The following is a 15,297-nucleotide window of genomic DNA, read 5'->3' as shown; positions in this document are numbered from 1 at the left end:
ATCAATGACGTAGGATTCACTGCATGCGTTTGAGGCTGAAATCGATTCTGGAGATTCACACTGTACTTAAACACCCTCTTGCCTCAGGCGAGTGGTTTTCAGAAACGAAAGCATGATGGGAGCAGTAGTCTTGCTGCACTGGCCCTAATTGTTTTCATAAAAAACATGATATATATACATTTTGTTAGTTTATACTTTAACTTCTACAAAACAGAGGTGCCAAATATTGAATTCAGTTGAAACCTCTGCAAACAGTCTTCAATGAATAATCGTGTTTTGTGATGGTAACCATTGAATTCTGGGTTTGAAGTTACACCTCTACTTGCCATCCATGCAGAATAGAGGTTAAGTGTCTCTTTATTAAAATGTGGATCCCTTGTTTTCCAGGTATTAAATCACAACCACTGATTATTTTACCAAGTTTTGAAAGCGCATAATCAAATTTGTTGTTCTCCGTGTCACATCCATTAATCACATCATATGCAACATGATCCTCTCTTAATTCACATTTGTATTTGATTTCTTTTTTGCTTCATTTCTTTTTGCACAATGTCTTTTGTATTTTGTTGACAACTTTGTTAAATCTCTCAATAAAGTCTGTGAAGATGGGAACATTTGAAGAATCCATCACATTTTACCAGATCACCCTCGCAGTGCTGGGCTGCTGCACAGCTGTGGTTTAGGAGAAAAGATTAGGAAAACATGGCAGGATTTCGGCTGATATCAGTGTGTAATCTGCTTTGTGCTGTAACACTGTTTGAGCCACTGTTTCAGTTTGACAGCTGTCTACCATATGATATGAAACCGTGTGTGCTCTCTCTTGTGCTCAACGATTCCCTGGACATTGCAGGCAGATGCGCGTGTATGTCTGTCACATGTGTGTGTGTGTTTGCCCTTCAGGTTCGATAGCGACAGCCTGCAGAGATCCAGGTATTCCCATGAATGGAAGTCGCAATGGTGAAGGGCGGGAGCCTGGTGACTCTGTGACCTTCTCTTGTGATCCGGGATATGAATTGCAGGAAGAGAGCAGAATCACCTGCATCCAAGTAGAAAATAGATACTACTGGCAACCCAGCCCTCCAAGCTGCATCGGTAAGAGGGAGAGAGAGAGAGAGAGCGGAAAAGAGAGGGAAGAGGGAATGTGAGGAGGAGATTGAGAGAGTCATATGGATTGAAGGAGAGAGGGAGAGAAGGAAGTGTAGAGGCTCAGAGTGAAAGAGAGATGGTGAGAGGAAGAGGGAGCAAGGGAGTTTTTCTATTAACTGGCTGCAGCAAAGACTATAATTCTCTCTCACTGATGTCTTAAAAATATTTGGAGGATAAACAAGATTGTTCAGCTGTTTGAGTTTTTGCCAACCCTTATGTGGACAAATCCACTTCTGTAGCCAGTTAAAAGCTGAGTACTCTATAGTGTCCCAACACATTGCCGTATTAGAGTTTAACAGCTAATTACTTAACAATGCAATTAGAAATAATTACACTAAGTAGGTCCAAAGAAACCTTGATGCTCTTGAGTTGCTGCCAACTGGTCTAAGTGAGGGCTTTCTTTTTTCCGGGCTGGGAACAGCTAGGAATATTTGCAATGCGATTACGAGATCACACAACTGAGCATAATTTAATGCCGTCGGAAGCAAGTCTGCTTAAGTCAGAACTTGATGTAATTGTCAGCTGTTCTTTTATTAATTCTTTATCAATTTCTTATCATGGTAAATAAGAGCAACTTAGTCACCGGTGTGTTGCTGACACTTAAAAGTGAAACTGAAAGCTGTTTCTTTATTCATCAAGCTCACAATTGACAAGGGAAGCCTTCAAATGTTAAGTTCGCAGAATATCATCAAACATGCTCAGACAGCAGAAATGCAATGTAGAAAAATCACATGAACATAATTCATGCAGTAAAGTGTTCATATGAGCATTGATATAGAATATTAATTCATTGATGATTGAATTGATGTCTTGCTTCATATGTATCTTACTGCAGAATCACTGTCGTCCCATTAAAATCCAGGAGTCATGTACTGTAGCAGTGAACACAAGAAAACATGAAAGAGCAATGAGTAACATTGTTGAGTGTTAACATTTTTTGTATTAACTTTTAAAACTAACTTTATGGGACGAGCAGAGATGCATTTCGTTGTTTTAATAATTCATAGTTCAGGAGTTAGTTTTTCATATTTTTGGTCAGATGCATATTTATTCTACATGTTTATCAAGTTAAACCAAAAATCAGAGCACTTTTTGTCTACGTGTGAGTTAATCCAAACCCTGTTATACACTGACAAGAACACTTTATAGGATACAACAGACATTTTTTGGCATATGTAACCAATATCCGCACCTCTATAAGAAAGGGTCAGACACATATCTCATATATAAATCTCTCTCATCCACTTTTTCTTCCTGTTTTATCTTTCAAGCTCCCTGTGGTGGAAATGTGACTGGATCATCAGGATTCATCCTCTCTCCCAACTACCCCAACCCCTACCCACACAGCAAAGACTGCGACTGGCTTATCGCTGTGCACTCAGACTATGTCATCTCCTTGGCTTTTATCAGGTAATATGAGTGGCTGCTCTGTCCGATTTGCTTTTGGGGAAAAGTAAAAACAATTTGAAAAAAATAAATACAGGCTACATTTTTCCTACAAGCGTTTTTTTTTTTTTTTATTTCAAAGCACAGGGCTTTAGGTTATTTAAAACAATTATTTATAAAGCAAATCCAGGAATTTAAGGAAGAGTATTGGCAGTGGATCAGATTGAAAATGCTTGATGCCTGTTAAAAAACATTGTTGTCCCTTAAGGACACGGTCCAGTGGCTTACAAGATGGAGCTTTCCCTAAACCTGTGCTATGTTTGTAACCTACCTGCAACAGAATGGAGTCAGTTCTCAGTGGATGCACAGCAGCTCAGGCTGTGGTGTGGAATTGCTTGTTTTCTGCAGCGGAACCAGGTATAACATCATGGTATTGAGCAAGGTTGGCCATGTGTGTTAAGCAGAGGACCTGAGTTTGGAGCCCAGGTGGGTTGGGAGATAGGGGCAGAATGCAGTGCCTCTACAAAACACCCAGAAGGCAGGTATTGCTGCCACTTTGCTGGAATGTGGTGAAAGCAGATTTCTGGCTGTATGCTGCGTGTACTGCTGTGTTCTGAGTGCAGCTCATTTCTTAAGCTGTATGATACTCTGACAGCAAGCTTTACATTATTAATTACAATCTAAGCATATAAAAGCAAAACTGACAGGGCAAACTCACAGAAAGGCCTGAGGGCACATTTCACTGGCAGTCTTCTTTTGACTTCTCACGCGTTGCTTCCATAGTCGTTTTCATGGAGGGTGAGAGAAGAGGCGCAGGTACACTGGCTCTCTCTACACTACCACCCACTTGCCTTCTCCTTCAGGCAAAGAGAAGAAACTCACTGTGTTTTTTTTTTATCTCAACTTTGTCCTTCAAAACAAACATCTAATGGAGTTAGCACAATGCTGCTCTCTCCCGTGGGACTGCCAAACAAAAGGATGGAGTTATGAATTTAAATTGGAGTTGCCTTGATCCAACTCAAATGCAATTATCTCCAAGCTATTTACATTTTTGTCATAAACTGTGCTCATTATTTTGAAAACAAATTCTCCACTCTCACTGCAGCATGCGATTTGATACACAGCACCACGATATGAAGCGATCTTCTCACACTGCATTGCCACTGCCGTCTGGGAAGATTTTGTGCCACCGCAGTGTCACAACAATTTAATCTCTTCTCACCTCTTCGGGGAGATATCTTTTTGTATCTCTTTGTCTGGAGATGCAAAACAAATCACTTGGCATGACTCACTTCTAGCGCTGCTGTGCACGCTCTGATTTTGAAACCTTAATGGATTCTAAATCTCTCAAACAATTGGTACGATCTGGTGGCTAAGACTTTGGAAAATTATACTGTTTTATCTTTTATTTGTCTGTTTTCTTTTACTCTTCACAGCTTCAGCATTGAGCCCAACTATGACTTCCTGTATATCTATGACGGTCCAGACAGCAGCGCTCATCTGATTGGAAGTTTCCAAGACAGTAAACTTCCTGAGAAGATTGAGAGCACCTCCAACTTCATGTATTTGGCATTTCGCAGTGACGGCTCTGTGAGCTACACCGGCTTTCATTTGGAATACAAAGGTACTCTGAAGGCCTGTGCAAGTGGGAGTCTACTTGCATTTTCAAAGAATATGTTTGTTTAACAGCAGGGGTTTTTGTTCGATACATACATAAATTAATTATACCATGAAGTCTTTGAAGTGTGCAACTGTACACAATTATGTTATCTAATATTGATGCCAGCTGTGAGAAGGGCCTCTGATTCAACCTTTATTTCCCCCATACCACGTTACTTTTTAAAAACAGTGAGGTTAAATCAAACAGACTGTTGCAGCCTTCAGACTATTTATTCTTATTTCTGCTCCATTAGATATTTTCTCTCATTTTAGGCGCTGTTCTCACAGCTTTGTTCTTTTGATTGGCAGCAAAACTACGGGAGGCGTGTTTTGATCCCGGGAACGTGATGAATGGCACTAGAATGGGTACTGACTACAAGCTGGGATCCATGGTGACATTTCATTGCGAGGCTGGCTATCTGCTGCAGGGCTACTCCACTCTGACATGTGTCATGGGCAATAGCAAGAGACCAGAGTGGGACAGAGCCAAACCAAGCTGTCAAGGTGAGAGGCAACACGCTGACAATAACAGAACACCTGAGTGGGAGATAACTGCACTCCAGCTATATGGTCAATATTTGATGCTGTGTTAAACCAGAAGGGTGCTGTGTTAAAACAAGTTTGCGTAAGGTGCACACTTCTTCTGTAGGATGCAAGACAAGTAAACCAAAGGAGAAAACTGTGTTTTAGATATAAACACTTACCTCATTGCAAAACCCAACAGCAGAACCCCATGATTATAATCAGACTAAAACATAACTCAGACTTCTAATACTGACATAAGGGAGATCTAACATTGTGTTTTGCTCTTTGCTGCGTGCTCTGCGTAACCTGCAAGTAGCATGCATGCAAGAACTTGTCTTTCGCTCTTCAGTCTTAGTGAATTCTGCGGGAAACGCTGTAAGGATCTTTTCTAATCGGTTGCAAAATTTGATGGGTTCTTCCAAAGGCCATGTCTCACCTCTACAAAAATGTATTGGAATTGGTCCTGTAGTTTTTGCATAATCCTGATCGTGATTATCCAGATTGATATAAACATTCATGATATGCAATGATAGAAACTAACTTACTTTGTTAAAAAGCCACAATATTTGGTGGCTGAATAGACTCAAACTGATGTGTAGTAGTAGCGTGTTGAAACTAACAGTGGTTTATAAAATCGAATAAAGTGTTGACAGTAACAAAGTTTACAACTGGGCTATTTAATAGTTTCACAGTGTTTTGCAAAGAGAAAATAATATATCAGGGAGTATTATTTATTATTCACAAATCGAATGTGTAGGCTTCTCATAGAGATTTGCAGCATCAGTGTCAAGGATAGAGGTGAGAGAAGATGTGAGGAGTTTCCAGATGCGTACCCAGTCTCCTCCTTTCTCGAAAGGTATTACACCATTTTTAATACTTTTTAGGTGCATAATCAGCCAAGGTTGAATTAGAATTCAGCTCTCGTCCTCAGCAGTGAAGAACGAGGGCACCCACACTCATACTAGGGAGCTGTTCATTTCTTCCACATTTGGCACCTGTGTAACTTCACTGAGTAATGTGCTTTACTAAAGTATCCATCAACATCTCTCCTTTTAGTATTTAAAAATGAAAAAACACTGACACCCCCTAATGTCTCTGAAACACTGCGTTCTCACATTTTTAAAAGGGCTGCATACCAATCCATTTCAATTTGTCCAATGTGCCACCATCACATTTGTTTGATTACCTGCCTCTCAACCACCAAACAGATGAATTTTCTGATTAGTTTTTTCACATTAGCACCTCTGCTTGCGGTTCTTTGTCTTCTTCTGTGCTGACCAGTGAAACAGCAGTGACACATGCATTCTGTGGGCCACAGGGGGGTCAGAGCAGCTGGCGACTGCGTCCCTCCAACAAATGAGTGTGTATTTGTTTACAGTCGAGGCTCCCTCACCCGATGGCTCGGTCCGAGGCAATAGCATTAGAGGGCCTCTTGGCAAATAAGGTTCATTATTAACAGCTTAGGGTTGCACTGCAACGTGACGCAGGTGCAGGACAGACCATAGCTTCTAATAATGAACTTAGTCACAAATTGAATATTTGCAGACACATGGTGCAAGGAGATGTTGTGGATGCGGTCTTTGCTGTAGCTTTGGCCGCACAAACTGTGTTACACCATACTAACCTAAATGGATGGTATATTCTGATGTTCTAATCGATTAGGTTGATAATTAGAAATAATTATCTTCCAGCTTCAAAATGAGAGCATCTGGATTTTCTAATTACTCAGCCTGCTGACAGAATGTGTGTTTTGGCTGAAGAGTTGAATCTGAAGTTTCTGCAACATGCCGCTGGGCGACACGGTCTGATTAAAGTCACAGGCATGTGGAACTTTTGTGATTATATGTGTTTTGTTGATTGATGGTGTTTTCCTGTATTTTGAAGTACTATTTCTTGTCGATTGTTTCCCCTGGTGGGGATTTAACCCTGTAAACACAGCTCCGGCTTCTTTTTTCCAATCTGTTTACAGCTCACTTTCCTTTTTCCCCAAAGTGTTTCACAAATGTCATATTATTTTGGTATGCTGGCCGAAATTCCATTTGTCAGCAACTGAAGGTTCAAAGGTGACTTTTCATCTCATTTTGTTATATGAACTGCTTACGTGTGCAGTTAGAATGGATTTGCTGGATGTATTTTATTGCCTTATTCCCCAGGTAATATGAGGTGGTTGTTTCACATTTGTTAACCGTGCTTCTCTGTTGCTTCCCTTCCTGCTCATGCAGCTCCCTGCGGAGGTCACTTCACCGGTTCAGAGGGGACCGTGCTGTCCCCAAACTATCCACATAATTACACCAGGGGCCAGAGCTGTGTCTATGACATCTTCGTCCCCGGGGACTTCGGTAAGCATTTCAAGCATTTTCACAGAGTTGCAGAAAATTGTCACCTACAGTCTGTCCGTTTTCCACTGCCCATATATGGTATTGTACAGGTGTCCAACTCAGTTACGCTTAAAACATGGTGTGAGAGGAGGAGCATAAGAGAGATGATCGATTGTGTGTGTTTCAGTTAATAATAAAGGAAAAGAAAACTGGAGGTGTTCTCTTAAAGCTGGTCATAGGTGACCATACATATTTTATCTTGTTTAAGTCATATCCCAGTAGGACTTGGTTTGTGTGTCATTCGTGACAGTGGATCGGTGTATTTGATGGTTACTACAATCGTAAGCTGCTTGATTAATTTTCAATTCCTCTATACTGCACTTGCTTCATGTGTGACAATTGAATTGACATAATATCAAGTCAATGGTTACACACGGAATAGACAAAGGTCAGTGATGGTCACTGCTATTGCTCCCAGTGGCGTGTGTCTGATGGATTCTCATTAATCAATACTGGTGTTAGACTTCTATATCAACATCCTGTTGGGACCATTTTCCACTCTCGTGTGTTAAAATACAACCTGAATAATGGCGTAGTCTGGGCTTCAGAAAGAGGTGTGAAAGCAGGATAGGATTAGGGCAAACAAAAATTGATTGTGTTCACAAGAAAAATGCTCAGTGCTGTAGGTAATAGAGAGAAGGTCAAGCAGCGGAGGGCTGTGGGGAATAGACGGAGCGAGCAAACGCACAGGTCCTTGGTTTATCCAAGGACCTTGGTTTATCCAAGGACCTGTGTATATACATAATTCAGCAAAGATCTCAAGAAGACCTTGTTATGTCTCTGCTCAATATTCCATGCTAGTCATAAAGAGCTGCTGAAATCGTAGGCAGGGGTTTTACACTGTAAAGCCCTAATCTCATGAAACACTGATTAATCCCCAGTGTGATGATCCAACATGACAGTTTATATCCTCTATTGCCGTCTCCCACCGCTCATCGAGGCCAGGAACCCACAGGTTGTTTTTTTAAATAAATATTGCATGCAAATGTAGCCTTTTCTTAAACTGCCTGCAGAAGCTTAATGGAGCGTGGAAGTCGCCAAGCCAAATTCCCACCTGGGCCTTCAAATTTATTCCAGGGACTGCAGACACAGCGGCCCACTGAAGACTGCTGTAGTGTAGGTGGCTTGAGGGAAATATATAATAAGAAGCGCACTAACAGAGCAATTGGGATTCACAGTTTGGGTAGAGCAAATTAAAAATGGTAGGTCCACGAGAATAGCTTTGATCTCCCAATAACTCTAAAATGATCTAAACCATTTGCCTCTTTTCGCACTATATAATGTCCAGTTTTTTCTGTGATGATAATCAACGAACCTGAGGTTATAGAAACGTGGCCACTGGCTTGTTATATAGTCCAGCATTTTCCCAAATGTAGATTTATAGATTTTTGTATTTAACTCATTTACTTAATCATGTGAATGAATCATTACATTCAGCATAAGGAACAGACACTGTATCAGGAATCCAAAATTTTAGCGTAAAATCTCTATGCATAGGACTTCTGTTTTCTCTGTAGCACAGAGGCAGCTTGATAGCAGAAATCACATTTCAGTGTCTACTATACAGGTAATTGAAATTTGTAAGCCCCTTGGGTAGAGTATCAAATGTGTGTCTTAGTCTGTCCCTCATATGACTGATAGTGTACCATAAGCCTTTGAGACATGATCAGCTTGGTTGAACTGCCAGGAAAATGTCTGTTGGAAATATAAATTCATGTCTCTGTGCCGGTGACCTGAGGTTTTTACACATGGGGGACAAAACGAGATATGAGTATGTACAGTATGTCCTTATTTGTTTTTCTCAAGTTATAGATATATGTGTTCGGAAAGACATTGTTATATGTATTTAAAATGTTGCTCAGTATTTGAAAGTTGCAAACACACTGACTTAGTGGTATTAGGGAAAAAACTAAGCAGGTTCAGATTGGGGAACAGTTTATTTACAATTAACTAAGCAATGTGCTCTCGTTGATTATTTTTAGAACATTTCTTCAAGTTATAGTGCCTGACATTTAGGTTTGACTTATGCTTGCTTAGAAGGCAACCAGCGATTAGCTGTTGCTTGCCTGAGTGAAAGGTTTGTCTTAATTGCTGATCATTATAAAAATGGATTTCACTGAAAGTGGCTTAGTGTAACTAATAATTAAAAAAACTAAAATTAACAGTGATAAACAGATGGTTTTAATTGCTCTTTTTTACAGAGCAGACTCAAGTTTAATAATCATCTGCTATAATCCTGATCAGATCTGCACCTTTATCAGTCATAACCAACTTGTCATGATGTGGATTTGCAGCAGGGCATGGCTGACAATTGTTGTTCATATTTCAGGAAACAATAAAAGGATAACCTGATTTTGTGTTACACTGTGCAATGTTGTCATGTGCTTAGATCTTGGGACTTATTTCATAGATGATAAGATTATTACAGGTTGCAAAAAGCTCCCTTTAATTTGAGCTTTTTCAGTAACCCAGTTAGAGTTCACCACTCAGCCGGTGACAAACAGCAAGACAGCGACATGTGTAAAAATAACCCTGTCTACAAATGAACATAAACCTGACAGCATCACTCTCAGTTTCCTTCTGCACAAAAGTGAGGAATTCACTTTTCTGTATGTGCTGTAGTTGTCTGTTTGTTTTGTTGTCAAACCAGTTTGATAGTTTGGATCTCGTTGCCTTGGGCAGCTGTAACCGTTGAGCCCTGCATTGTAAACCATTAGCTTCTCTCACTTGTTTCTAATTACAATATTTTTGCGTGTACACACACATGGCTACTGCTAATGAAATATTGTGCTACATTTTTTTTTCCCATCTACACCAGGTTTTCATAAAAGCACAGGCTTATCCTCTTTTTTTAAAGATTCTGTGACAGGTTGTTAGTGCAGAGGATTGTGACGGCTGAAAGTGTCTGATGTTACATTTGCTGACAGATAGTTTGTTCAGTGGTATTATAGTACAGTATATCAGAGATTTACAGTTCTTACAGAATGTCTTGTCATGTTATTGTCTAATTATCCTGTGAAAAGAATCAAGATGCATACCATCCCGTATGTGTGTGTTTTCCTTTGCACTGCAATTTGCCATGCCACAATTTGGATTTAATATACTAACAAATGATACAGTATGCACATATTATACAGTTTATTATACCGTATGGATAATAAACATCCATCCATAACATCATTATGCGCTGCATTGTAATTGAGGAATTCTGCCCCGAGACATCAGCTCCATCACACATATAAATGTAGGTGTTTTTGCAAAGGACGTGCTGCTCTTAAGTGATTTAAGTTTACAGTAGGCATACATGGTTTCTGCTCTTATCTAAGCACATACAGCACATGTTAATGGATCATAAAAGTGATAATAAAAAGCACACTCTGCGCATAGTCTGTTAAAAAACATTTTTACGTTCATTTTTTTAGACAACCGTTTTGGGACCCCGGCACTCGTACTCGTGTAAAGCTTGTTTTCCTTGGCAGCATTCACATGTCATCAAGGTACAATGTGCATTTGTCTTGCCCTTTAATGTTTAATTATTCTGTCAGAAATAATGGTTGTAGTCATATTTCAAACAATAACCGAGCTTCTTTTCTAAGAGATGAATTATTCATGGCACTCAACCTTTGCCTTGGGCACTGCTTATAAACATACATACTTACAGTGCCCCAGAGGAATTCACTCTTGTTCACACCAGGTTACAAGTTCAGTGGCGAGTGTTGAACTTTATTGTCCTGTACTTCCAGTAGGACACAATGTTTTCAAACTTAAAACTGACTGAAAGTTCCGATATTTTACTGGAACTGTGCGTTAGTACACAGGAAACATTAGGAAAAACCTGTAGTCTGAGCACATTTATCTGACAAAAGTTTTTATTGTTTATTATAATTTATATGTAAGATTTCAATTGTTAGTTTGACAAAGATGCCAAATTGGTCTTTATGGCAATTATGTTTTCAGCCTGTTTGAAATGTATCTGTCTCTGTGTGGCATTGTTAGCAATGAATAGCCTCATTTGTCAGCCTATTATAAAAGTAATAATGTGATGTGCGTGATCATCAGTGACAAACCGTTTTTTGTCAACACTTCACTTCCCACTGTCCCCAGCAGAAAAGTTTAAAATTGATTGAATGAGCAGTTGGTCAGTCAGAAAGACAAAGATTTCTCTCAGTTTAATCGATTTTCAATAAATGATGATTCGGCCTTGGATATGGGATTTCTTTGGCAAGGCCTCCTTTGTGAATGTCTGATGGCTTCAGAGGTGAGCCATATTCTTCTAATTAGCACAAAATTCCATGATATTTCTCTAAATATGTATATTTTTTATTTTTAATTGTAACTTGTGCTTTTTTGCGTTGAATTGGATTGATGCCGTGCCTGAAATATTCTTCGTGCTGAATAGCAACATTCACTCCATAGATTATTAACTTTGTAGATGACCTTTAAAAAGCAGGTATGGAACTAAAATCTCTTTAAAATTGAGTGGATTGTCAGAAGCCATTTACACGAACATGAATCTCAGTCATAACGCTTTTCATGCTAGACTTTGCAGCAATTCTACCATAACTGCCTTTAACTTGTGACCCAATTTTATCAAAGTTTAATTATAGTCATTTAAAGCAGATTGAATAAGTATTTTAACACAGTCTTCATTGTAGTTAACTTTACAAAAGTTGAATGTCTTGCAGGAGTAATTGGTGATTTGATTTCATAGAAATAACATTAAATCCCCTCTGTTTTTCTGCCTGGGGCATTTTATAGTTCCACTGTATATATCTGTATGATACTATCACCACCATATGCATAATGGTCGCCACGGAATATGTTAGGAGGTGAGACAGGAGCGCTGATAGATTGCAGTAATAAATCTTCGCTGTAACAAGATGGACAGAGAATGAGAGAGAAATAGAGAGTTACTGCGAGAGGTGTGAAAGGGAATGTGAAAGTCTCAGAGAGAACAAGTTAGATGGGGAGTGTGATAATGAGTGAGAGAGTTCTAATGAGCGAGACGGAATGAGAAAAAGAGGGAGAGCGAAACCGAGTGCTGCTGAATGCGATCATAATAACGTTGACCCCCGGGGGCTGATTGTTGACTCATCAGTGATGTTTGCTGCAGAGTAAGATTAGGCCTGGGGCCCTGCTTGTACACGACTAACTACATCCCACAAAAAAAAACATTACCTTGTCACTCGGTGTCAGTGTACAGTATATACGGTATCCTCCATGTGATTAACCTAATGAAAAAAATGAACTCAATCTGGCCTGTCTTTGAATTCAACGGTGTTTTTTGCCCTACATGTGCATTCAGTGTGGATGTTTAATATAGGAGTCTTGATTTTGTCAAATATTAGTGGGGAGAACACTTACTTCAATGATTGCAATGACTCTGTATGAAAACGTGTTGTTTTTAGGTTGATGATCTTGTGGGTACCCATCGTAGTGGGATGGGTTGTGATAGCTGTCAAATATGGCCCAACAATGATAATACTGTACACAGTCAACAAGGACAAATGATAATAAACACCCAGCGTCAGAAATCTAAGTAGAGTCCAGCTAAAACTTGAAGTACAAAAAGCAGGAGACATATCCTTGTCCCTTCCTCTCTCATGAAGTGACGCAGTTTTTTTTGCCCAAGATAGAAACCAAATGGACTGGAGGCAGCTTGTGCCAAGGTGCAGCCACACACTACTCGCCAAAAGGGCTAATGCTATTTCGCTGTGATAATGTGTCATTAAATATATATGTGTCTGTGCAGTCATAAAATCCTTCTGGTTTCTGTAAATTAGGCTTGTGTATGCTGTCACAGCCCAGAATCACAGAAGGCCGCCGCTGCCACAAAGCAGAGACGACAGGTAGCTATTCCATAATTCATAGCCAGAAGGACAAACATATGCTGCCATTTTTCTTACCTTTTTGCTGTTGCTGGAGCTGCGAGTTCCTTTAACACCTTATCTGGGCTTTGTGCATATTTTGCCTCGAGGCACATGTACTGTATCTAATGCAGTGGCTGTGGGCAAAAATAGGCTTGCATGCAGTTTCATAAGTGGTGTTCTGAGTTGATGCTTTTCAAAGCACGGCTCAATGATGGCTTACCTGAGCTGTTGTGTACCAGTAAAAAACAATGCTTACCACATATATTAATCCCTGACGGCATGTTCATGCCATGTATCCTGAATGATCAAAAATATTTTGCGTGGGTCTTTGCACTGCTTTTCTCTCTGTAATGCGGATTCCCCGCACAGTCAGGGATTGGGTTTAGGTTAATAAGAGATTTAACATGGTCGTGGGTGTGAATGTGAGTATGAAGTGTCATTTGCTTTCTATATGTTGGCTCTGTCTAGGGGGTACCTAGACAGACACTCTTGCACACAGTGGCAGCTTGGATTGGCTCCAGCTCCATTCGGGACCCTCACAGAATCAGAGGCATAAATGATGGATGGATGGATGGAAGAATAACGCTCCTATTGCAAACAAATTGTAATTGTAGCTGGGGAAATGTTTTTACCAGATCAGTAGTGAAAAGTATATATGGAAACCAGATTATCAGTTTTACTATGTCAGAGGAAACAGACCAGTTACTACTTATCAAAGATAATGGTTGATTCTATCTGTTTGCCAGGGATTTTTAATTTGCAGCTTCAAATCTTGGAAATACTTTAACAACAGGAAAATCTCCACAATACTGTTGTCAACATAAGCTGTTAAAACAGGAAAAGTAACAACAACTCTTTTGAAAACAAAGGCAGCAAAGCTGAGCTGTAACTGTTCTGCTGGAAAGACTCACTAGAGTAAGCAACTTATCAGAAACAAGCTGAAAAAGGATGCTTATTAGGGTTAGATGGAGGGTCGTGCAATTCATAACTATAAGAGATGACAATCAAGACGATACAGGCCTCTATCTTGCGTTTTACCTGAGATGATTAACTGGTCAAATTAGTAAATATACGCAAATCTGTGATGGAAGCACACAATGCTTTTTGTTAATTGAAGTTTCTGCTGCTTGACTATCACATTAAATTCTTGTAAGGATTCTTCAGAAAGAGACAGGGCAGAGGGAGATTGAGACACTGCGGAGGTAGTCAAGGTTCACTGATTAGCTTCCACATGATACCTGAGAACTGGAGCCTGTTATCTGACTCCATGCTGCATTTTAGATAAATACTCCACCAAAACAGCTTCGTCACCACAGAGACTTGCTGTGCCGGCAGGGTTTTGTGCAGTTTTAGCCAAAGCTGAATAAATTGTGATACAATGGGAATGCTGCAACTGCTCTGTTCAAACGCTTAATGTAGCTTAGAATATCTAATGATACGTCATGCATTGCATCACGGTGGAGTCACTTCAGTAGCTTCCTTTAATCTTCTCACATGGAAATATTGTAGATAAGCTGCTCTGTCCTTGTTCAGGCAAGTTTAAGGAGGTTCAGGATGTCGGTATGTCTCATTGTAAAAAAGAGCGATGTTGAGAAGTCATAGGCCAAATTGTGCAAGACTGACTTATGACACCAACGGAGGGAACCAGAGGACAAATTACTGCTGCAATTTGTTTGTGGCTTGTGAATCAAATATTACTGGGCAATAACAAAGCAGATGCAGCGTGAGTCTGTCAGACGGATTATTGGGGTACGTAGTGTAATCTGACTAAAAACTGTGTGTGTTTGCTCCATGTGTTTGTGGGATTAAACTATATATAAATAAAGCATGCTTGAATATTTAAATCTAATTTTGAATGTGAAAGAAGGGAAATAGTGCTCTTATGATAACTGTATTAACTGATGAGTTATAGATACCCAGCTGGTAGTCACGTAGCATGGGTGGGGGGTTGTTAGCCAGTTAGGTGGGTAGTCAATTATCACTATTTATGGCAAATTTGTTTTTAAAGCAGTAGACAGCGGAGAAGGTGTTCATGCTCTAAAACCTTTGCTGCCATTACAGTGTACTGGAAAAATATTTCATACATATTAATAGCCTTTTATTTTAATAGGGTATTATGTTTGTTATGCTGTCTAAAACTTTTCACTTCTGTTCACGGCATGAATCCTTCTTGTGAATCATCTCTGAGCCTTATTTCTGTGAAGAGAGGCAAACCTACCAATAAACAATATCCAAAGTTCAGATTGGTTCGTTTAGGTTAAATTGTAACAGAGCAAATAAATAAGATTCACACTGCAGATAATACAGAGATGTGCAGTTCAAAAAGGACCCCG

At 39.7% G+C, this 15,297-nt stretch overlaps 1 protein-coding gene across 2 annotated transcripts in view; it reads left to right on the top strand.

The window, feature by feature from the left end:
* LOC133013799 (CUB and sushi domain-containing protein 3-like) overlaps positions 1-15,297 on the top strand; it is a 212,376-nt gene that overhangs the window by 92,541 nt on the left and 104,538 nt on the right. For both annotated transcript variants that reach the window (XM_061080848.1, XM_061080847.1), the window contains 5 exons: positions 901-1,092; positions 2,418-2,556; positions 3,969-4,156; positions 4,501-4,695; positions 6,939-7,055. In XM_061080848.1, the coding sequence (XP_060936831.1) occupies positions 901-1,092; positions 2,418-2,556; positions 3,969-4,156; positions 4,501-4,695; positions 6,939-7,055 (831 nt within the window). The remainder of the gene's footprint in view (positions 1-900; positions 1,093-2,417; positions 2,557-3,968; positions 4,157-4,500; positions 4,696-6,938; positions 7,056-15,297) is intronic.

Source organism: Limanda limanda, chromosome 11 (genome assembly GCF_963576545.1).
Source record: "Limanda limanda chromosome 11, fLimLim1.1, whole genome shotgun sequence".
Taxonomy (NCBI): Eukaryota; Metazoa; Chordata; class Actinopteri; order Pleuronectiformes; family Pleuronectidae; genus Limanda; species Limanda limanda.
This window is presented reverse-complemented; position numbering and strand designations above follow the sequence as displayed.